We start from the raw sequence: 25,825 nt of genomic DNA, 5'->3' as shown, positions 1-25,825 counted from the left end.
ACAGGCAACATGTACCACGTATGACGCTGCACAATGTAATTACGTTTGCGTTAGGAAAACCCTAGCAAATCTTTTTACAAACAACTGAATAGATTGCCAAATGATATAATTTAATATGAAAAAGAAAATTAAGTAGAAGTCGAATTTAAACTTAGATAATTTTACAGCATTTACTTATGCCTTGGAATCATATTGCCACACATAGATGAGCAAAGAATTGACAGTATGAGTTTAGAAAATACATTCAGTAAGAAATACATACTTGTCTCTCATACTTCACTGTGTCAAATAACATGGGTGTAACTATGACTTGCATCACTTTTTCACTAAAAGAAGAGACATAAATGTAAGTTATCTAAAGTGGAAATGTTCTCAACAACTTTTCCTTTTGGATGGGAATGGAACTGATTTCTTCAAAACATGCCCTGAAACTGACATGGAAAATAGGCATGAGTATTTCTGGTAAATATAAGAAAAAGACAAATGTAATCTAATAAATAGGGGAAATAATTGGTTAAAATAAATGAATGCTTCATGAGGAAAGGAGCTTCTTAATAGTGTTGGAAACAAAGTCGTGGAAACATTCTGTATCAGCCAGACCACTGAGCAAACATTAATGATACAACAGGCCCTGCACTCCTCTAATGTCTACAATTTCATCTAATTGTCAGTAATGGAAAAAAAGGAAGGAAAGAAAGATTACAAAAAACACATGGGCCCATCTGTCTTTCCGCATGTAACTCTGTAGGGATTATGTATTAGAATTACATAATAGCAAAATCTGGTCTGTGACATATAAGAAAAATTATTACAACCATGCTATTTTCCATGGTACATCTGTGAATATAAAGTTCACTTGAGAATTCAAATTCTCTGTTTTGTCACACTTACAGAACTCTGTCCCCACTTACAGAACAGTGGGGAACATTGAAAATTTTCCCTATTGGAATTACCTTGAACCCCCACCAGAAATCTCACTAGGGTATTTTTCTTTCTTCTAATTGGTAGGGAATTTTTCCTTCTCCAAAACAACATTTGCTTACTTTTGACTCTTGTTATCAAATAAGAATGACACAAAATATATGCAGACAGAAGTCTGATTACTTTAGCTGGTACTGTTCATTTCTTGTTCACTTGTCTGGAACAGTGACAGGACCATAGAAGGTGGATTCTGAAGGGATCTGAAGGGTGTGACTTAGTTGTATAAGGTGCCCATAACTGTTTACAAGGTTAAACGGAGAGTGGAACCACGTGGATATCCTGAGTCCTATTCCTATCCAGGGATCTCTGTGCTTCCTCAAATGACTCTTATTTATCACTTGTGTAAAGTGATGAAAAAGCCTGATTATAACTTCCTCCAGCCACTCCCCATTCCCAATTATTCCAAAGAGATGCTGCTGAGAAAAAGTGAAGACATGACTTAATGTGGCCAGCTGCCACTCTACCCTCCTTCTCACCAAAACATATTAGTATTAATAAATGGTGCATCACTTCTGGAATTCATTTCACGTTTTCAAAGGTCAAGGCAGCTTGTTGTAAGCTCTGCACTTCTATCAAAAAGCATAACATCTGCAATGTAGTTTGCACCTAACTCCCTAGGATATAAACTTTTAACTAAACATTTACTCAGTGTCATATCGTAGGGCACCTCGGTCGGTTTTTTGGTCTCTGTTAGGGATCTGATCAGTGATACTCTTGAAAAGAGCTAATCCATGAGTTCACTAGCTTCTCCTTTTTTCTCTGAGAACTGAGAGGCGTGCAAGTGATGAACAGCCTTCAGGGAGTCACCAGGCTGTCTTCCAAGAGGCTGATGAGGCAATTTACCAGTGAGCCCAGCCCCAGAGGCTCGCAAAGCAGATTACCACGCCGAGGACACCTCCTGCTCTCTGGGGTGCAGAACAGTACCTCAGCTCAGAGACTGATTTATAAAACCAGAATAGTATCAAGAAATGGGTACCAACAAGAACTGGATCTGCCTCAGGAATGCGAGTAGTGCACCTGTAACTCAGCCCACGACCTCAAGTCCAGGGGACTGATCTACGAAAAGGAACAACAGGCAAAGTGAGCCTTGCATTTGTGAGGCTAGGAAGAAGGCATTCTCCTCACATGAGTTAATGTATCTTGGAAAGTAAATAATCAGAACAAGGGAAGTCAGATTGGTGGGCTGTTTCAAGGTGTAAGTCGGTGTATCTGTCTCAAAGCAAGGATGCACACCAGGAGGAGAACTGGAGTCACTGGGAAGTGCCAGGACCACCTGCTGCATGCATGGCCACCCACGTGCTGGTCTTGTCAAGTGGTCAGAACAGCCTGTACACTGACACAGCCTTCCACACCCATCTCCACGAAAGGGCCAAAGTTCCCAGACTACTGGACAGAACTGGAGAGGCAATTTTAGTACTGGTCTCCCCACTCCCCACTTTCATAAACAATACCTCCCTCCCCCACCTTTCTGACTGATACTCTTTAATAAAATTACAGTCAAATCTTGGAACTAACCAGAAATTTTTCTTCTGGAAACTGATTTTCAACCTGGAAACTAATCAGATTTTTTAAGGTAAATTTATACAGCTAAGTTTTGCACCATTAGGGTTTTTATTTAAAAGTTTTAACCTTTATTTCAATTTCTAGGGGGAATATTTAACAGTTCATGCTATTTTTACAGCATCAATCACGCATGTGTTAGTCACTCAGTTGTGTCCAACTCTTTGTAACCCTACGGACCGGAGCCCGCCAGGCTCCTCTGTCCATGGCATTCTCCAAGCAAGAATACTGGAATGGGTTGCCATTCCCTTTTCCAGGGGATCTTCTTGACCCAAGGATTGAACCTGGGTCTCCTGCATTGCAGGTGGATTCTTCACCATCTGAACCACCAAGGAAGCCATAATTGGCATATAAATTTTCTTTTCAACTCTTAATATAACCTGCAGTGCCAAGAAACAAATATGTCAGTAACGGGAAACATCATCTCATTTTTCTGAGAATGCCTTCTTCCACCATTCCCGCAGTAGACATGTTTTACTAAACTTTATATAAGCATGTAAACTCCCTGAGGCAGGGATTTTGACTTATTCACTGATTTATCCCGGGTGCCGAAAACATGGAGTATTCAATGAATACAATCTACAATCTAAACCACATATTCAAAAAAAGAAAAATCATAAACTAAGATGTGAGGCTTTAAAACAATATACATTATCAATTTGATATCCCTCAGTCTACTAACTTTCAACATGTCATTTTTAAACAAAACCTCTGTTGAAACAGGATTATAATTACAAAAGTATATCATATTTAACAAGATATTTAACAAATGTTTGTCGACATTTACCAAGGTAAAATTATTTCAAAATTCTTTTATCATTCCAATTTTCATCTTTTTTCCATATTTTAGTCCTTAAATTTACACTGGAAAGAAGTTTCTAGGAATATATGTTTTTCTTTAGTAAGTGCAGAGTGGAGGTCAATGAAAAGGCTTTACCTATCACTTTGTTCTTCTTTCCATTTTTTATAGGTGTACAAAGCAAACTTCTAATGCACTGCTGGTTTATATTTCCCATGTTTTCATTCTAAACAAAGAAACGAAAAGCAAAACAGCTAAATACTATGAACAGATTGTCTGCCCATTAGATGCTATACAAACCATACTGGACATATGAAGTTATTAATATGCTTATCTTTTAATAGCTGGAGATAACATCAGAGTGTAAAAAATGCACAAATTATAATGAAGTTCATATAAATGCAATAAAAAACAGTCTTTACTAAAAATAATAAATATCCTATGTTTAATTTTTTTCTTATTTTCCATTTTATTTACCTATATTTCTTTTATTTTCCATTTTAAAGTTTAAGCAGCTTACAGTAGTACTAAGCAAAATATTTACTGAGTTCCAACTATCCCTGTGTAGTAGATGTCTCAAGTAACTTAATAAGAAGGGTAGAAATCAGAATCTTTACACCACCAAGGATTCTACATGTTACAAATGTCTCTTTCTTTAGTTTTACCACTGTTTCTATTGTCCATATTGCTACAGTCCTAAAAAGGTCTCCTAGATATGCAAATAACAAAGTCAAGGCAGCTGCCTCCAACTGCAATGCATTTCTTAAGTCAGATGAGAGAACATACTAGAACCTAAAGTTTCCAATGTCTGAGAAACTGACCCTTGTAGGTGTGCTATCAAGAAAAACAAATACTCATTGCTTTTTCACAAGCTTTTCAGTGTGGTACATGACCAGTTACAGACACTCAAGCCATATGGAACTTAATATTTGAAGACAAACTCGGGAACTCTAGCAATACTATCTAAAGAGTGTCAATTGATATTAAGTAGGTAACAGTAAAACTACCTCAAAGTTAATGATATTTCATTAATACATTTTTAAAAAACTGACAAAAAGTACAGAGAAAAATACGTAGGTATTGCTGACCACCTCTGAACAGATGTTCTGAGCTGTTTTATTTCCCTTCCTCAGATCGGGACAAGCACAGATCATTTCCAAAGAGTCAATTCTGGAGCCCGTCCTTCGGTTAAGAGTAACTAGTACAGAGCAGGTCCGATAGGAAAACAGCCGTCAAGCTCCAAGTCTAGAACCAGGTTACTTACTGTCCAGGGAAATCTTTTGTCCTTACTGACGTCTGGGATATTAAGTGGTTCCATGGTATTTTTGACATACTGAGCATACATGTAATTGATTCTGTTTGCATCACGTTCCCTGTGGAAAGAACAGAGGTGAGTTCTTTCCATGCAGTGAAAACACGCAGGCAAAACAGGCACATAGATGGTTATGAGAGAAACATAGCAGTCTGAAATTATGGAGCAAAGTGTACAGCTTAATTAGAAAATGAAGCTTTAAACATATTCGATGATGCACAACTTCAGTAGTTACTATAATTGAAATTTTTTGAAAAAACAAAGGCTCACAACTTTTCAGCTATCGAAAATAAGTTTAAAATGTCATGAAGTAATATTACCACTGTTAACGGTCATGTTGATTTTTGTGCCATTTAATGTGAAATCCATATGAATTTTCCTCTATGTCTTATTTTCTCATCAGATAATAGAATGTCTACAGTCGAGTGTCTGTTTTTATTTCCTTATTTGTCTACTCATACCAAGAGAATAATCTTTTACACATTTTAGACAAGAGAAAAATCGGGCAGGTCTAGAATTTTATTAAGTTTTTCTCTCTTCATTTTTCTGCTTTGAGGTGCTTTAAGACATGTATTTAAATGAAAAACAATGCTTTTGAGCTTACAATATTTTCCCAACTCTTTTTCCAGTTTCTTGCTTAACAGGTAGAACCTGTTAACCTGATGTCAGAGGGCTTGTAAGTATAATGCCAGTACCAGAGTTGGGAAAACAGAATAGAATATGCCTTTTCATTAGGAAACTTCCTACACTCCCTGGTGATGGGAATAAACTTGGCAAAGACGGTCAGGTTATGCAAATTTACTCCGTAAATTTCTGAAAGGATGTGCCTACAGTAACTGTAAGATCACTAACTGAAGAAATAGGAAAGCCTAGTAGTGGGAAGAACTATACAAAAAATATCTTACTGACCCAGATAACCACGATGGTTACCTAGAGCCTAGAGCCAGACATCCTGGAATGTGAAGTCAAGTGGGCCTTAGGGAGCATCACTACAAACAATAGCGGAGGTGATGGAATTCCAGTTGAGCCATTTCAAATCCTAAAAGATGACGCTGTGAAAGTGCTGCACTCAATATGCCAGCAAGTTTGAAAAAATCTGCAGCAGCCACAGGACTGGAAAAGGTCAGTTTTCATTCCAATCCCAAAGAAAGGAAATGCCAAAGAATGCTCAAACTACCGCACAATTATACTCATCGCACACGCTAGCAAAGGAATGCTCAAAATTCTCCAAGCCGTGCTTCATGTGAACCATGAACTTTCAGATGTTCAAGCTGGATTTAGAAAAGGCAGAGGAACCAGAGATCAAATTGTCAACATCCTCTGGATCATTGGAAAAGCAAGAGAGTTCCAGAAAAACATCTACTTCTGCTTTACTGACTACGCCAAAGCCTTTGACTGTGTGGATCACAACAAACTAAAAAAGAGATGGGAATAGTAGACCACCTGACCTGCCTCCTGAGAAACCTGTATGCAGGTCAAGAAGCAACAGTTAGAACTGGACACGGAACAACAGACTGGTTCCAAATAGGGAAAGGAGTACATCAAGGCTGTTTACTGTCACCCTGATTATTTAACTTATATGCAGAGTACATCATGAGAAATGCTGGGCTGGAAGAAGCACAAGCTGGAATCAAGATTGCCAGGAAAAATATCAATAACCTCAGATATGCAGATGACACCACCCTTATGGCAGAAGCGAAGAAGAACTAAAGAGCCTGTTGATGAAAGTGAAAGAGAAGAGTGAAAAAGTTAGCTTAAAGCTCAACATTCAGAAAACTAAGATCATGGCATCCAGTCCCATCACTTCATGGCAAATAGATGGGGAAGCAGTGGAAACAGTGGCTGACTTTATTTTCTTGGGCTCCAAAATCACTGCAGATGATGACTGCAGCCATGAAATTAAAAGATGCTTCCTCCTTGGAAGAAAAGCTATGACCAACTAGACAGAATATTAAAAAGCAGAGACATTACTTGGCCAACAAAGGTCCATCTGGTCAAAGATATGGTTTTTCCAATAGTCATGTATGGATGAGAGAGTTGGACTATAAAGAACGCTGAGTGCTGAAGAATTGATGCTTTTGAACTGTGGTGTTGGAGAAGTACTCAAGGTACTCTTGAGAGTACCTTGGACTGCAAGGAGATCCAACCAGTCCATCCTAAAGGAAATCAGTTCTGAATATTCATTGGAAGGACTGATGATGAAGACGAAACTTCAATACTTTGGCCACCTGATGCAAAGAACTGACTCATTTGAAAAGACTCATTCGATGCTGGGAAAGATTGAAGGCAGGAGGAGAAGGGGATGACAGGATAAGATGGTTGGATGGTTTCACCAACTCGATTGACATGAGCTTGAACAGGCTTAAGGAGTTGGTGAAGGACAGGGAAGCCTCGTGCGCTGCAGTCCATGGGGTAGCAAAGGGTCAGACACGACTGAGCAACTGAACTGCCTGAACTGAATAGACGGAAACATTTCAAAATTAAGTGGTGTCTCAGGAAAACTGTCCACTTGCTCTGAGTTCTCAAGTTTCCAATCTTTTCCTATCTTCCTTCTCACTCAGCCTGTGCAAACTGCTTCTAGGACAGTGGTTTCAAATGGTGTTCTTGATCACTAGTGATACCACAAAGACTCTTGAAGTTGTGGCCTCATTCCTGGCCAAGATATTTTTGTCTTTCCTTCCTCTGATATGGCCAGAATATTGGAGTGGGTAGCCATTCTCTTCTTCTGGGTTTGAGAACCCAGATCGAGACCTGGGTTCAATCCCCGGGTTGGGAATATCCCCTGGAGAAGAGAATGGCTACCCACTGCAGTATTCTGGCCTGGAGAATTCCATGGACTCTATAGTCCATGGGGTCGCAATGAGTCAGACACGACTGAGTGACTTTCAGTTCTTTGATGTACACTTTAGGTTAAGTGTAACTGGCCAAGTCAGGTAATGAACTTATGTCCAGTACTATATACAACGGAAAAAGAAAGAAAGGGAAACGACCGTGGTAACAGAGGAATAGATGAATTTCAGACTGAACACTTCTGAGCCTAGACTGATAATCTGAGAAGGTATGAAAAATGTTAGAGACATTAGACCTAGGATACGCCTGGCTTCCTAATACTTTGTACATAATTACCTGGGGAGAATCCCAAGAAAAGGTTATGAGATAAGTGAAGGATTTTGGTTAACAAAACTGTTTTAAAACAATAAATATTTCATAGAAAACAGAAGTCTCAGGAAAATAAAAGATGCTACAGTAAAGATAAGAAAAATGAAAAAGCATCTACAAAGAGAAAGGAGTACACTGGAAAAGGATTCCTTTGTCCAAACGTCTTTTACAATGATGATGATGATGATAACGACATATGACTTTTGTTATTATCATGATTTCAATAGAGGGAGCCAGATGAACCCAAATACTTAAGCAGTCCGATGTCAGAGTCTACACTCTCATACTCTGTGTCTACCATTTTTTAAAGGAGTACAAATCTTTTTACTATTTTACAAATAGTAGGTGTTCCTGCATTTAAATATGTTTCCCAATGTAATTATAATTAACAAGTAGTATATATATTCCAAGAACATGAGCTTAAAGGATTAATTCCATGTGTTTGTCATTATGTGATAAAATATGCATTTAAAATTAACACGGGGCTCGCCTGGTGGCTCAGACAGTGAAGAATCCACCTGCAATGCGGGAGACCTGGGCTGGATCCCTGGATCAGGAAGATCCCCTGGAGGAGGGCATGGCGCCCACTCCAGTATTCTTGCTGGGAGAATCCCATGGACAGAGGAGCCTGGCGGGCTACAGTCCATAGGGTTGCAAAGAGCTGGTTACAACTGACTTTAGACTAAGCACAGCACACAATTAACATGAAATTAACTAATTTGGAATTATAGCACTAAAACATCTATTTCTTAAAATTACAAACTTACAGAAATGGTATAACATCACATTCACTTTTCCTTCTAATTAGGTGGCTCTCTGAATTGAAGCACAGAAAACTCTGAAACCTCCTATCATCTGGAGATGACCTTCACTCCTCAATTTCTACAAACCCCAAGAGCTTACTGTGTTTGATCCCATCGATAATACAATTCTAACAATTATGTATAATGTTCACCTTCACTATTCTTTATTTGTATACTTAACATTTCAAAACTGTCTTCAATAAATTATTTTATCTTTTAAAAGTTAATCAGATGGTTGGTTAGAAGAGTACTAAGTGAGCCATACTTTTCCACTGACACGTAATTGCCTAAAAAGAATGATTTGCTTATTGCTAACATCATCAAACTGCCAAGCATTTCATCTCATGAAAGAGGTTTGCATTGACAAAGTGTTTGTTTAATAATGAAAACTGGAAAGGCCTAAATTCTATCAATAAGAAATTTCAGAAATGTAATAAAGAATCTGCTAGCCAAGGGTCAGTATCAGCTAGTCCTTTTACAAAGCTAGTTACTAAACACCATTTTAGTTTTCACAAAATGAAGCCTGATATCTAATTTTTATTAAAATAAAAACATACATCACTATGAGGTCTTGTACTGCATCATGAGATTAAAAGCTAACTATTAGCTAATGTAAGGCACTGGTGTTAGATAATTTCCATTACTGTAAACTCGGTTAATGAATCAGTTAAAATGGTCCATGTAAAATTAGTCTTTTAAGGTAACCATACTGACATTTATCCTTTATAAAAAAATCTTTACACTAAGACTGTCTTGGAATACTTTTTAAAAGTGGAAAGATATATTTTCTTTTACAGAGAGGGAATGTGACATTCATTAGAAACAAAACAAGTATACAGTAGCACAAATCAAATATATAGTAAGATTTTAGTATTTTAATGCATATTCACCAGTAGAGGTCACTATTACACCAAGTCACTGGGCTTGTTCAACTATCAGAATTAGAGGACTTACCTGAATTAATAAGAAAAATCCCAATGTGAATACATAAAAGTACACAGAAATATGCTGCCACACAAATACATTTAAAGGTAAATATAGATAATTCCTCATTTTATACATTTTTCTTTTCTGTTTTGGCTGTGCCTCTTAGCTTGCGCATTTGTAGTTCCCCAAGCAGAGATCAAACCCAGGCCCCGGCAGTGAAAGCACAGAGTCCTAACCACTAGATGGCTAGGGAATTCTCATCATTTTATACATTTAATATGCATATCATACTCATTTTCCTATTCTCCTCTGGATACATATAAATTCATAAATAAACATGTATATATATATATTTGTCTACATAGTAATCATTATTTATGCAAGCCAAAAGTAAAATAATCAAATATTTAATGTTTCAAAGTTTTCTAAAATGTTTATTATAAAAAGCAACAAAAATGTTATGGTGTCATAAAATAAAAATAGTATCTATTAATGTTCCTCCTAAGAATAAGACTTCATAACTGACCTAGGCAGTACAGCCCAATACCAGCACTTAAGAAAGATACATACATATTCACCAGGACATGTACATACTATCACATATTCAAAAAGGATTCAAAATCCACTAAAGCAATGTTAAAAATGCCAGAAAATATACACACAGAAGCTTAGGAAAGAACAGATGTGGAGATGGGAAATAAAGTTCAGTTCATGACCAACAATGCCAAAAGGGAAATAAAGGTCAGCTATTCTGATATAATTTTATGAAACAAAAATTCAAGGGTAGCAGAAACATCTCTGGGGTAGAGATTCCATGGTTTATGTACCCTGAGTACCCACTGCACACCCAGGTCAGCGGTCACAGCCTAGGTCAGGTGTACCCTGCAAGTCAAACCCATTCCCTATCTGTCCCCAAGTTACATCTGCTCCTTTGCAGCTTCCTGAAATACTTTTAATAGAAGCAAAGGTCTTTCATTGTATCATATTGGTAAAATAATACTCTTAATATAATGTTTTGATTTAAATACAATCACTTAACAAAGTAACAACTTTAAACCAGTAGAGTCAACAGTTTCTCCATCCTGATGGGGAGCACAGAAAAGGACAGGAAATGCCATGAAAGGGAAGAGAAGAAGACAGGAAAGGCATACAGGGCAGAAGACAGCTCCTGCAGACCCCACACTGGTCCATGGGGTCCGTGCTAACGAGGGAGGTTGGGACGAAACCAGGTTGCACACTCAAGCATTTTGTTCTTGCAGCTGCAAGCTCAGACAGTTTGGCTTTATATGACCTACAAAGATGATTTTAATTTTACTTCCATCTTTTTATTACAAACATTTTCTTCCAATTTTTTATGGTGAACTTTTGAAATACATAAGAAAGCTGAAAGCAAAATAAATATCCTACTCGTAGATTCAACAATTTTTAATATTTTACCACATTTGCTATATCTACATATGTGCAAATATATTCATTTACTTATACTAAATTTAGATATATTTGCTTTATTATATTTAGATATATTTACTGTTTTATTTTTGGTTGAACCATATTCTTTTTGTTGTTGAAAATATCTTTTTTTAATTGAAGGAAAAAAATTTTTTAATTGAAGTACAGTTGATTTACTATGTCATGTTAGCTTCTGGTGTACAACACAATATACATATATGTATATATGTTATATATGTATATATACGTGTAAAATACATATATGTCATGTGTACACATACATAACTGAATATTTTCCCTTTTTCAGATTCTTTTCCCTGATAGATTATTACAAAATATTGAGTATAGTTCCCTATGTTATACAGGAGGTCCTTGTTGATTATGTTTTATATTCAGTAGTGTATATAGGCTTAGTCCTAACCTCCTAATTTATAACCCACCCACCCTACTACACCCTACTCCCTCCCCAGCCGGCCCATCTGAACTATTTTCAACTAAGATGCAGACATCCTAACACTTTATCCTTACATAAACCAGCACGAATCTACTAAAAATAAGAACATTCTTCTACTAACCACTTAGTAATGCCAAAGAAAAGGTAACAATAATTCCACACCAATATCCAGTATCCAGTCCATATTCAGATTTTCAATTATCCTCACAAATGTCTTTGACAGCTATTTGCTTTTAACTAGGATCTAATCGGAGAAGGCAATGGCACCCCACTCCAGTACTCTTGCCTGGAAAATCCTATGGACGGAGGAGCCTGGTAGGCTGCAGTCCATGGGGTCGCTGAGGGTCGGACACAACTGAGCGACTTCACTTTCACTTTTCACTTTCATGCATTGGAGAAGGAAATGGCAACCCACTCCAGTGTTCTTGCCTGGAGAATCCCAGGGACGGGGGAGCCTGGTGGGCTGCCGTCTATGGGGTCGCACAGAGTCGGACACAACTGAAGTGACTTAGCAGTAGGATCTAATCAAGTTTCATGTACTGCATTTGGCTGTTATGTCCAAGGACAGCCCCTCCCTCCATTTTATCCAATGACTGTTGACTTTTTGAAGAGACTAGGCCAGTTATCCCCTGGTGGCTCAGATGGTAAAGTGTCTGCTTACAATGCAGGAGACCCAGGTTCGATCCCTGGGTTGGGAAGATCCTCTGGAGAAGGAAATGGCAACCCATTCCAGTACTCTTGCCTGGAAAATCCCATGGACGGAGGAGCATGGTAGGCTACAGTCCATGGGGTCGCAAAGAGTCGGACGTGACTGAGCAACTTCACTTCACTTCACTTCAGGCCAGTTATCTTACAGAATGTTCTACAGATTTGCACAGAGGTTGTTTTTAAAGAACTACCACCAAGGGACTTGGTTCCTGAGGATATTACTGTGACATCATTCACCAACATGAAATAATCCTCTGATAGGTCAACTGTAGAGTGAAAACTCTGGAACTTTAACGTCAATGGTAAAGTTAAATAATGTTCTATTTCCATGATAATATGCGGCTTTTAATTATAATATCACTAATAAGGGGTAGTATAAATTGACATGAATTATTTTAGGGAGTGAAATAATTGAAAGAAATAAATAATGAAAAATACAAATGGCATTATGCCCAAGAATTCCTGACGCTTGACCCCGGCAGACTTATATTCCTGGGATTACCCAATTGCTTAAGCAAACACCACCAGTAATTTGCTAAGGGTACAAAAATATGAGAAAGAACATTTGTTAGTTAACTCTAAATCCTTTTTAAAGTTCTTCAGAAAGCACGTATAAAATTGGGCCAGTAACGTCTATAACCTTGATACATATAACCTTGACTTTCTATTTTTTCTGTGTACCAGCCAACAAAAAATGAATATAAATTTTAAAATTACAAAGAACATGAAAAAGAAATGAACTACAACAGATTTCTGATTCTTGCCATGCATACATGTATTGGTGTGATGGAGACTGCAGGCACCCTTCTGGGGTCAGTTAAATCCCAGGGCTATTTCCAAACCTGAACAGACTCAGAAGCCTATTAAATTTTCACCGAGGGACCAAAGTACAAAGCAAAAATATATCTGAAATATATGTCTGTGGGTCTTGAATGAATCAGCTCACAGAAAACACTGTACCAGGCCTAGACTAATTGTGACACTATTCACTCTGTGGAAGAATTCTCCAACAGGTCAACTGCAGTGGAAAAAACCTGGAACTATAACGTCAAATAGTAAAGTCTTTTCACAAATGAAGTTACTTGTAGGAGGAAAAAAGCAACTGCAGCTTCTGTGTCTTAAACAGATCGTGAAATAGCTATGTAACCAGCATTATGTACATGTGAAAATGACAGATAGACCATAAGTCCTTACCGTGTTAAAGTATCTGACGATTTTTCTAATTCCTCACACTCCATGTGAAACACACTAGAAAAAGAATCCTGGAAACAGAGCAACAACACATACTGAGAAATAAGTTTGAGAATACACTGAAAACTACCTAGACACAGACATACAAGTCTGTGGAACTGAGACACCACTTCTTGTATTTTTTCACTTTCTCAGACAAAACTGACCCAAGTACGTACTTCATGACACTCTCAAACCTACTTCCCGTTACTAAGAACCATGCTCCTATTGTTGCTGATACTGACCTACAAAAGTACTTATTTGAGTACTATTTGTTTTTGCTTTTCTACCAGTTGTTAATGAACATGTGAGCTTCAAATTTTCTCTATATTTATTCAAAATCCTCAAGTTTTAGCCTTTATGCATATATTCACTGCTATTCTTGGGTCTTTTTTTTTTTTAAAAGACACAATTCAATAATATTTTATGAGATTATTAAATTATGAAGATTTTAGCAACAAAGGGATGTACTTTTGAAGTTAAGTTGAAAAGCAGCATACATATTTACACCCATACTATAACTGAATAAAAAACTGGAAGGAAACAAATAAAACATGATATGCATTTAATGTGGGAACAGAAGAAATGAGTAACATTTTTTTCTTGTTCACATTTGGATTTTTGCTCATGTGTTGAAATGTTTTTTATAAAAAAATAATCACAGTATAAATGAACATCAAGTCACTTAATTGCTACCCCCAACAAATTAAGTCTTTAAAAAGTGAGCAAAACAGATTAATGGGCATACTGCTGAGCTATACTTTAAAGCAACTCTGATACCAGTCAGTTGCTGCCATGATAGCTGTTAACCGGTAGAAAGATAAGTTGAATGTTAAATAAAGTGATATTTAAATGGTCTAAAAAGGGAGTGCCCTTGTGTATAACTTTCAAAAACTAAATGACAAAGAGCAGTCACAGAGCAAAAATGGTGAACTGACATACTGCATTAAATTCAGACCTGAACTTCAGAAGGATAGCTACAATCTTGTAATTATCTCTATATTAAGGAATTTATAACTGAGTGAAAATATTTTAAATAATTTCCATGAGAATACTGATTATCTTACAGCACAGTGAATTCTCATTTGATTTCCTATTAATGAGAGTTATACACACACAAACACAATGATTCAAATAACGCTATAGCACACAGTCCTATCTAATAAAATAATTAAAAATTTTAAATATAAGTATTAAAAATCTTTTTTATAATTAAAATATATTTTATTTATATTTATAAAAAATAATTTTTTTCAATAAAATAATAGAAAAAACTATTATTTTTCTCCCCCCATGCATGCATGCTAAGTCACTTCAGTCATGTCTGACTCTTTGCAATCCTATGGACTGTAGCTCATTTCTCCACTCCCCCCACCAAAATCAATTCAAATATCCTGTACAGATTGTAATTGACTTTATGCAAGAATCCCTATTTTCTTTCCTAACCCACCAATAAAGAGCATGTTCTAAGGGTCTAAAGGAAAAAGAAAACAAACAACTACATCAAAAAGAAATATACCAAAAGCAGTGATTCATCAGTTAAGAAGGAAAAGAAACTGCAGAAAAGAAAACGGCCTTAGGCCAAAGGTGCTGATGCTCACAGCAAGGTCAGCTGACCTGTAAGTAAGCAGCGCTCTATGAGAATACGCCATCTTTCCACACAGATCTTACTGCTTTACATGAAAATCAATGGCTTGAAATCTACCACTTAGAATACTTAAGCAACTTTCCCTGGTGGGAAGAATTTGGGACTAACAGGTACCTTTAACAGCACTGCCTCCATTGGGCCAAGCCTTATGATTTCCACACAATCCCATTCCACTCAGAATAAACAGGCAGAACAGGTTTACCTGCTCACAGCAAGAGGGCACCACTATTCCTGGGCACAAAAGGCCTGTACACTGTCACGACGCTGCACTTCTCCATCAGGGTAGTGCAGCCCTGATGAAAGCAGCACGCGGACACTCCCGTGGTGACTGCTCAGCGGACGGTCGACAAGGTGAGGGTGCACTGGGGCGTCCTCCAACCTCACCTCTACCCCCTTGCAACCAAACAACGCATGCTTTAATCAGCTTTACGTGAACAACCATGTTCAGTTGGACTTGAGAGGGAGTTCTGAGGCCAACATGAGGTTTAAAAGCAGTGCTTTAAGGACCATAAGCTTCTGTCTTTCTAAAAATAAAAAAGTCATACTCTGTACTCACGGAGCAATCTTCATCCACTATGAAAATGGTGCATTTCTGCACCTGCATGAAAGAGATAATAGTGGCAGCTATTTTCTTTAGAATTACTTCTAATGATTGTTGTTCTTCAAAAATTAAGCTAGCAAGGTCAAGCAGCACCTAGACAAAAAAATTAAGAGCTCTGATTTAGTAATTATTAAAGCAATACAATGACTTATATGGGTTGTAAGTGGTTTATATATAATCTAACAAATTAAAACCAAGTTTAAAAAGAAAACTTCCCTATTGATTGTTAGTACAATTAGTACAGTGGTTACGATCGGATTCTGAAGTCAGAGCCAAGAGTTTTTAATTCTGGTTTCTCCTCCTGCAGGCTTTGTGATCTAGTTTCTTGAAAATGAGAAAAACAGTACCAAAATTATGGGGCTGTTGTGAAGACTAAATAAGTTAACATCGAACAGTGTCTGATACATAAAACACAATATTGTTTTTGTTGATCCAAACTTCTGAGATCAACATTTACCAACATTGCCAACATTTTCACAGAATAAATGTTTTCCTAAATAAACAAAATTTTCAGAGTTCCTTTCATGTTTTTCCTGATAATTTCTCTTTCCTTTAACTCCAGAGAATTTCATCTAGTCTCACAGGACTACCTGTGCATGGAGGGGAGAGAAAGGGTTATTATTTAAGATTTACCAGAAGCAATACTATGCCAGGGGAGGTCTGAAAGATGAGCAGGAATTATTCAGTTAGGAATAATTATTGAAGTTAGAATAGTTATTGAAGAAGAGTCATTGAAGTTAGGAAGGAAAATATCACAGTCAAAAAGAACTACATTGAGAGAAATTGGCATATTGTATGTTTTGATCAAATTTTTTAAGAATACAGAGTGTAAAGGGGAAAACTAAGCAGATGATATTGCAGAGGTAAATGGAGAAAGAATTCCAAAAGCCCCGTCTTTTGAAGCCATTTGGACTGTGATGGATTGCAGTAGAGAAGGGACAAGATCACCTCATTTTCATAAAAAGAAGACTGGATTAATGAGTGGTGAGACTGGAGCAGGGAGATGTTAGGAAGATGCTGCAGTTGAAAGCCATGGAAAGTCCACTGTCTTATTAACACAAGTTCTAAAAAGAGAAATTAAAGGGTAGGGGGATGAATTATCAAAGAAATAATGAAAAAGAAATACATAAAACCTAAGGGCTTACATCTCCAGACTGAAAGGAATGACCAGGTACAAGCATGATGAATAAAAACAAGAATCATATTGTGAAATTTAGTTACAAGAGCAATGACAAAGAAATAATCCCAAAAGCTTATAGATAAAAAAAGAGCTCCAGGAATCAGAACAATATCAATGCTGGCAGAAGACAAAGCATTATCTTTAAATTCTGAGAAACATTTTTCAATGCGGAAGTTTATACCCAGCCACACTGGCAGGATGTTATAATAAATATTTTTATACATGTAAGGTGCTCACATCACAATACCTGTTGCAAGTAGTTAATTAAGAATGTGCTACAACAGAACAAAGGAGTAAACTGAGAAAGAAGGAGTTCTGGGATCCAGTGGATAACTAATGGAGTCTTCCTAAGAAAACAGTGAGGGAAAGTTCTACCATGAACCCTGCACAGCAGGCATGAGGAGAAACAGGTTTGCTTGAAAGGAGAAAGAAAGAGAATCTCAATCTGGAGATTCTACATAAAAAAGAAGAACTCCAGAGAATGCCTAAATAATGGAGAGTTTGTGGGGGGAGAGCAATAACTTGAGGCTACACCAGTGCAAACAGTTCAAGGAAAAAGGAATAAATTTCAGAATCAACAAGAACAACTAAATTATATAACAAAGGTAATATGAGCAATATTTATATCGCAGTACTTATAAATACTTTATTTTAAATTGCAACTTTGGAATTAATCCAGACAAAGCTTTAGAAAAGTTCATCATGGTCGTAGAACAATACAGTTCTTCCTCAATTTACGATGGAATCACATCTTGATGAATCCATTGTAAGTTAAAAATACTGCAAGTCAAAAATCTGTTTAATATACCCAACCACCTGAACATCACAACTTAGTCCAGCCTACCTTAAACATGCTCAGAACACTTACATTCGCCCACGGCTGAGCATGATCATCTAACACAAAGCCTATTTTATACTAAAGTATTGAATATCTAATGAATTTACTCAATACTGTACTAAAAGTGAAAACTGGAATGGCTGTGTGGGAAACAGAATGATTTGAAGTTGCTTACCCTCATGATGGTGTGTCTGTGAGCTTTGGCTACTGCCGCTGCCCAGCATCATGAGTATGTGTCACTATCCCAGGAAAAGAGCAATATTCAAAGTGTGAAGTATGGCTTCCACTGAATGTGAATAGCTTTTGCACCATCACAAAGTTGAAAATGTAAGTCTAAATAAGCAGTGTAAATTGAAGACCATCTGTATACATGTTATCAGTGTGGACAACATAAAAGAAGAAGTCTAGATAGGAAAAGCAGAGGTAAGGAGTAGTAATTGGGAAGGAGAGATGAGGGATGTTAAGATCCTTATCTTATACAGCAGGGAATCAATAGATGACATCTCTAAGTGATAAAATAAGAACTAAATCCTTAATATTACAAGTGCAATTTATTCAATAACTTAAAACAGTGACATCATAATACTGGTACCATGATGACAAAGGGTGGTGTAAAGTTAAAAGCAAATCTTTACCTGTTAACAGTGATAAAGCAATAGCTCACAGAAAAATACAAAATGGGAAAAATATCTATCAGAACAAACAGTAGAAACAGTTAAAATATTTAGAAACTGAATCTATATGATATATATATAATATAAAAATTTAACCATTTTCTTAAAAAGAATTTCTATACTCTCTCTTTATAATCAGACTTGCCTGATTTCTCTTGTTCTCCAGCAGTGAAGTCTCATAGAGTTGAGCATTATGAAGAACAATTCCACAAAATGCCAAGTAAGCAGCAAAGTCCTAGAAAACAGACAACAGCCAAGTTAAGAACTGTCAATAAACCTGTCTTGTTGTATTGCTGGAAACAGGAACAACATCCAAAAATATTTATAGTTCAAATAAATATTAAAAAACCAACAGCATCAAATAAACACAGTAGATGTTTATTCTGCATAAATTTAGAAACTGATGCAAATCAAGTGTTAGCTAAATGATACAATCAGTAGATGACAAGTGTTAATAAAGTTGCCTAATGTCATGAAATAGTTGTAAAATAAGCAAGGAGAAAGAGAGGAGACAGAGATCTCTTTACATGATTTGATATTGAAATTCACTTTATGCAAAAGTTGGTGTAGTCTCTAAATGATATTAAGACTTGGATTAAAGCTAAGACTATAAAAATAGTCCGTACTTTATTACCAGGGCAAACTGAAAGCTCACATACTTGTTAGGAGAATACTGGCAACCGCAGTCCCATACTAAATTGCAAATATTAAATATATTCTTTTAAACACGGGCCTATCACCCTCACGATACTATACCAAGGTGATGTGTTCACAGTTATACTAATTACTGATTAAAAGAAGTGGCATATTTTATTCACAATCATGAATTTATTCTGCCAAGAGATGATACAGACTAAGAATGACAATCTTTCAAGGGGGGTTTACCTGAATGGATTATCGACAAATAATGGAATAAACAGCCAATCTAGGACAGTGTTTCCCACCAAATATTCTCAGATGTCATTAAGAGAATAGGAGACTAGATGACTACTACACATTTAAAAAGGTACTTGCTATGTTCCGAAGCAATTAAGGCATGGGGACCAGCACCAGTGTCAATACAGCCTACAGCAGGAGACAAAAATAACTCTGTCTTATTGGAATGTCTTCCAAAAGTTCCTACTCATTTTCAGTGGAGGGACAGAAATAGCAATGGGCTTAAAGAGGAAGAATTCAGTGGGTGCCATGATATACATATAATTACATATCCAGGAAGAGAAATAATAAAACCTACAGACAGAATGAAGTTATAAACAGGTTTAAGGGCTTCCGTCCTTAAAACGGAAAACACATCGATGTGGTGCAAGGAAACTATCCCTCCAGAGTTGGACGAGAAACGTAATAAAATAATGCTGACTGCCGCTCTTTCTGAAGCTAAATTCACATCATCCAGCCTGAATTCACACCTTGGCGCCCCATCGTCTGTGTGCAAAGCTTATAAAATGTTCTGAAATTTGCTTCACCAGGAAGCAATTCCAATTTTTAGCAGACCTGGAGTGCTGAACTTGGAGCAGTGCTTTAGGGTTTTGTTTTTTAACTTAATGTTGAATTTGTTTATAGCAGTGATGAAAAGTAAATGGGAGAGTTAAAATATCATGTCACTCTCTAGATAGCCCCAGCATGCACACAGCCTTGAGGCAGGCTTGGGGGCGTGGCGAGGCAGGCTTGGGGGCGTGGTGAGCAGGGGTCGGGCTGGGGGCGGGGGTTCTGTGGGCTGGGGCGGGGGTTCTGTTGACTGAGGACCAAGGTCAGTACTGATTTAGCCAGAGGAAAGAGACCCCTCTGAACATTTCAGATCCTTTCAAACCATACTGCTTTTGTGATCAACAGTTTTGACAATCACTTATTCCAAAGGTCTATACACTCTAAAGAGAAAACATCTTCCTAAATTGAGATCATACCAGGCACAAGTTTTGGTACCTTTTCGTCTTTTTCAGTGAATGTCCCACCATTTCCTGATTTCTTGTTGATGGCCTGGGCTACACCAACAACCTGGTTTAAGAAGAGAACATTGACAATTTCATTGACAGAAATTATTGGTATAAATTCACCAAAGTGTGTTTACAGAAGAATTTCTACATGTGCTTTAAAATAACAATAAGCTATAAAATTAAAACAATAGCTACAAAGTTAAATCCCTCAGCATTTAAACTAGTTCCCTAGCATTTTGTAATTTTTTTTTCCTCATAAGAGTTCAAATGTTTCTAATTTCTTGAGTCCCAAACTATATTTTATTTTGGAATTTCATGCTGCTCTGTGAAAAGAAATTTATTGGCAATCACTTTTATTGTGAATAATTTTCATGGCTTTTTAATAAAAAAATAAACACAATTTATATTACCTTTCAATAAAATATATGACAAAATGAACATTTTATATTGGTTTTAACTATAATATTTCAAATGGGCTAAATGTTATTTTATTGCAAATGAAACAGGACCAATGGCTCAGTCACAGAATTTAACATACAGGAGAACCAATTAGGGTAAAAATAATTCCTAATGTAGGAACATTGTCTAACTTCTTTGGAAATTTCTGACCTTGAAAATTATCTTACCATCAACAGACTTATTTCGGGGGAAAGAAGTTTTATTGAAAAATCAAATAAGAAATTAACAGACTGAGCATGATTTCAAATCAGAAGGTGTTTGAAAGATAAACTACATCTTAAGAAGACTGAGCTAAACTCTGGAAATGTGCTTTGCATTTCCACAAAACACTTACCAAGAATCCTAAGAACCTTCTCATCTTCCTGCTTAAAGTATATTTTACTTACTCATTTAGTTCCAACTTAGTTTCCATTATTAACTCAGTTTTATAAAGACTTTCAACTTCCTTTTGCTTCCTCTTTAATACTAAAAGTTCCACTCTTTCCTTCCTTCTGCAATTTAATTAGTGGAAAAAGCTATTATCCTCTAAACGATTATATTTGAGGAATAAAGTCCTTAGTTTTGCGTGGACAGTTCATCCTTTTTTCTTAGCTCATCCTAGTCCCTTAGCTTTAAGAAATGGAAACAAAATTCCTCTCTAACACAGCAGAGGAAGGAAGGGGAAACACATTCTTGTCTGACGCCGTTTTCTGCTCTTCTCAACACATTTCTTCCCCACCCCATGACAGCGTACAAGGATGTTGACTTTTAAAAAGCAGAATCATTCAATTATCCTGTACCTATTTTACACTCGTTAGTTCTTGGCCAACAGATTTCTCAAGGCTCCAATCTCAATGACTAAATGCTTACAAAAGCTTCTGTCTAAGGTCAGAACATCAGGATTGCAGCCAGACACATTCACTGAAATACAATTGATGGGAGCCTCTTTAAGGCCTGGGGTCTAATATACAGTGCTGCCAGTGGAACTGGATGACTTTAAGTCTTCGTTCTTTTACTCAAAATATTGTGGGGCCTACTGTGTACCAAGGAGCGATTAAAGACTGGAAGAAAGGCTGGCTGGACGAGCTCAAGAATGGGTGATATATAAACATACACTTAACAGCACAAAGAATGACAGGATTACTTTTATAACCACAGATTGCTAAGAGCCCAGAAGGGTGACCAAATATGCATAAAAGAGAGAGTTTCTCACAAATGATGACATGTGAGTTTTTGTCTTTAATAAATCATTTGATAAAAGATGTAAATCTCCACTTTAAAGAAAATGAGATTAAAACAGATAAAGAGACTGTTATGCAAACCTCCTCAGATAATTGTACAGTAAAAAAAAAATGTATCCATGTGCTATTTGTATCTGGAACCATAACTAATGAGACAATGTACTAATAAGCAAGACAATTTTCAACCAACACAACAGTGTTCAGGTAGTTCAATAACTATCTTCCATTTTGAGAACTTCTATTTGATTTTTTTTTCCAAACCTGCCTGTATCTCCTCCTCCTCCTTTTTCCTTTAAATACTAGTACCAGTTGTCCTTCATCTTTTGGAACACACTTTTGAGCATAAGTCCATCCCCCGTCCCCTGAAGAATGAAGTGTCGGGCACACAACTTGCTCCTGACCTGGCGCTGCACTCAGGGTGTGAATCTGAGCTCTATACCCTGCGGGGCACAAGCCCGGCTCTCACCAGCCACTGGGGTCTCTCCTTTCTCTTCCAACTGCAGTCAGAGGCAAGTTTCCCTGCTACTGCTTCTGGCCACAAGTGGGGTTCTCTTGGCCTGGTTCCATGGATGGAACCTTCATAGGCCTCGGCTTCCCCTGGGAGCTTAGTCCCTTCCCTCCCCGCACCGTGCCTGCAGAGGGGACTCATCCCCTCCCGCCGCTCTCTGTTACCCATAGACATTCTTCTTACCACCCCGAGTCTCATGCCTCTATACGCCATCTGGACTTTGGTCACTCACGTTGCTTACCCTGAGTTCCCCTCCTTCTTTCCGATACCTGTGTTTTCCCTTTCTTGAGATCATCTGTCATTTTAAAAATTGCTTTTGGTGAAATTTCATCCTCCACTTGTTTGCAGAATAGGGATGGGGTGGGGTGGTGTTCTGCATTTGTTCTGTCTGGCAAACTGACCAGAAATCTTGTTCACAGGCTTTAAAACCTACCATGTACACCATGAATACCAGCTCTTTCCTATATTTAATTTTGTTTCCTTAGCATTACAACAAGATATTAATCATTAGGCAACTTTATGGAATAAGGACTTCCAATGATGAATTTTCCATCCTTTGTGGTAACCAGTTATTTCTCTTACTAATAATTTTATAGATTTAGATAGAGAGGTTAATTTAAGGGATGATAAATTAAATATAATTAATATATTCTTTCAAAAAAACAGGCAAGTTCTTTCAAGAGACTGTTAGACTGGGAAAATACAATACTCACATGTGCCTCAATACCTAGATGGATGACATTTTTAAAACAGCACTGATAAAGACAACAGATAAAAATCCGAGAAAAGGTACACTGTCCAAGGTGACGTAAGACAGTAAAAGACCAGAAGACTTTGATTCTCCAAATTTCATGGAGCCCAGCCAAGTGTGTACCCCATGTCCTCCTCGTGTTAATAAAAAGTCTTTCTTTTTTCTACCATCTTTTGCTCCTTTCAACAAATTAGTTAATTTTCTTCAAGACAAGGTTTTTAATGTCAGTTTACAAGGACAGCTTTTATTCAAAGTATTTGTCAGACCTCATATCTGAGAGGCAAAGCCCCTAAACATGTTAGTTTCTATATCAGAAACCCAATCGCTTCTGCTTACCCGCTGGCTACCTACCTGCAGGGCCCTCAAACACCAATGCTTTATGCTATTTTTTAAAGCATCAAGAAGCTTCTCGGTTTTCTATTTCACTGGCACTTTTCAGAGCATAAATGCATATCATGTCCTCACAGGGTCAAGTGTTCTTTTAGGAATGCAAAGGGCAAGACTTGACTCTGGCTGGGTGACAATGAGGAATGTGACAGCTGGTCGCTGCAGGGACAAGCGATTGTCGCCATAGCGAACAACTTCTTCCTCCATCAGCAGCTGCCCCAACCTTCACTGAGGCCATACATTAGTTTCTACGCTTCTCCCTGCTCCTCGTTCCAGGGGATGCTCGGCATGGAGGCTAAAAGCCAGAGAGAGAAGGAAAAGGCTCTACAATCCTAGCTGTCTCTCTCTCCCACCAGCAGAATGTCTCTATCATTATGACGTGATTCCAGACCATCTACAACCTGAGCTGAAAACCTAACTTCACCAAGAAAACAGGAACTTGATGCAGACAGAAGACAGTGGAGAGTTCTCCCTAGTGCTCTTCCTCAAGCTTTCCCAACTCAGTCATTCATTCAGCAACAAATATTTCATTCAACAGATAATTAATAAGCACCATGAATGTCCCAGTCAGTGCTGTAGACAATGAAGAGGGCACAGTAGTGAACAAGACAGATACAGATCTGGTCTTCACGGAGCTGGCGTTCTGGTCAGGCTGTTACACTTGGAAGGGAATCCTACTCCCGTGCTCTTGCCCACACCTCTTATACTGACAAAATGAAACAGACAGGTTGACCTGACCACTCCAGGCTTTTTCACCTCTTTTCCAAATCCTAGGCAATCAGCAAATGATGGCTTTGTTCCATGCGGTAGGCAAGATAAAGACCTACAAGGATGTCCCATCCTACTCCCTGGAACCTACGACTATGTGACCTCAAATGACAAAAGCGATTTGGCAGATATGACTAAGTTACATATCTGGAGACTATCCTGAATAATCTGGGTGTTCCTAATGTAATCAGAGGGCTTTCCCAATGGCTCAGTGGTAAAGAAACCACCTGCCAATGCAGGAGACTCAGGTTCCATCCCTGGGTTGGGAAAAATCCCCTGGAGAAGGAAATGGCGATGCACTCCAGTATTTTTGCCTGAGAAATCCCATGGACAGAGGAGCCTGGCGGGCTACAGTCCATGGGGTCACAAAGAGTCAGACACGACTGAGCAACTAAGCACATACAATGTAATCACAAGAATCCTTATGACCGAAAGTTTGAGGCAGGCAAGTCAGAGTCAGAGATTTTAAGGTGCAGCTGCAGGTTCTGAAGATGAGGAAGGGGCCACAAGCCAAGTGCTGCAGGCAGCCCACTGAAGCAGAAAAGGTAAGAGGATAGATTTCTTCTCTAGAGACTCCACAGAGAAACACAGCCCTGCTGACACTTTGTGCCAGCCTGCTGAGAACTATTTCAGACTCTGACCTCCAAAACTCTAAGATAATACATTTGTGTCGTTTTAAGCATTGAAATCCCAGTAGTTTTTTCACGGCAGCAGTAAGAAACTAATACATTCCGTTAGCATTAATCTCACATGCTCCTGTTCCTCTGCACTCTTCCTCACCCCATATCATATCTTGTGCTTCACCATTTAAATCCTCACTTTCTTTGAAAGCCCTGACATCTCACTGCTGCTGTTTTCTTACCTTCAGTCCACCCTTGACACTTACGCCAAACTTATAGTGTTCTTCTTGGAACACTATTTTGCACACAAAAATAATCTCAATGGTTCCATCCATCCATCTATAGGACAAAAAAAAATGGAAGATTCTGATTCCATACACTCCACATCAACTAAAATCACTTACAAGGGTCTTTGACACAGAATACCACAATGACCTTGGCGCACATCATCCCTTGAAAAATTTTCTTCCACTTTCTCAACTGAGGCTGTCTCCCAAAAGCTTGCCTTCAAAGTCCTTTGAGAGTCTGTGTGGCAGTTAAGTGTGCCATAATCTGGTGATGAGGCATTCTCATTTTTAACCTCATTCCTTCTACTTACATCCTAAATTTGCAACACAATTGTTTCCTAAGGACATGATTTATATCTTATGCCTATGGAAGCATCAATACTTGACATTGTTCTCAATGCCTCATAGATAATTGCTGTTGATGATAAGGGAAGAAGGGTCAAAGAAATCAAGTTTTTTAGGGTGACGTACTTACTGAAGTTTTGGTGCTAGTGGTAAAGAACCTGCTTGCCAATACAGGAGATGTAAGAGACATGGGTTCGATCCCTGGGTTGGGAAGACCCCCTGGAGA

At 37.8% G+C, this 25,825-nt stretch overlaps 1 protein-coding gene across 3 annotated transcripts in view; it reads right to left on the bottom strand.

Moving 5' to 3' along the window:
- Nucleotides 1-25,825, bottom strand: part of PDE5A (phosphodiesterase 5A) — a 148,346-nt gene that overhangs the window by 63,781 nt on the left and 58,740 nt on the right. For all 3 annotated transcript variants that reach the window (XM_061419286.1, XM_061419288.1, XM_061419287.1), the window contains exons 4-9: nucleotides 20,244-20,315; nucleotides 18,469-18,558; nucleotides 15,587-15,724; nucleotides 13,347-13,414; nucleotides 4,605-4,713; nucleotides 3,479-3,566 (exon numbers count right to left, since the gene is read on the bottom strand). In XM_061419286.1, the coding sequence (XP_061275270.1) occupies nucleotides 3,479-3,566; nucleotides 4,605-4,713; nucleotides 13,347-13,414; nucleotides 15,587-15,724; nucleotides 18,469-18,558; nucleotides 20,244-20,315 (565 nt within the window). The remainder of the gene's footprint in view (nucleotides 1-3,478; nucleotides 3,567-4,604; nucleotides 4,714-13,346; nucleotides 13,415-15,586; nucleotides 15,725-18,468; nucleotides 18,559-20,243; nucleotides 20,316-25,825) is intronic.

Source organism: Bos javanicus, chromosome 6 (genome assembly GCF_032452875.1).
Source record: "Bos javanicus breed banteng chromosome 6, ARS-OSU_banteng_1.0, whole genome shotgun sequence".
Classification (NCBI taxonomy): Eukaryota; Metazoa; Chordata; class Mammalia; order Artiodactyla; family Bovidae; genus Bos; species Bos javanicus.
Note: the sequence above shows the minus strand (reverse complement) of the source record. Positions and strands in the feature narration are given on the sequence as shown.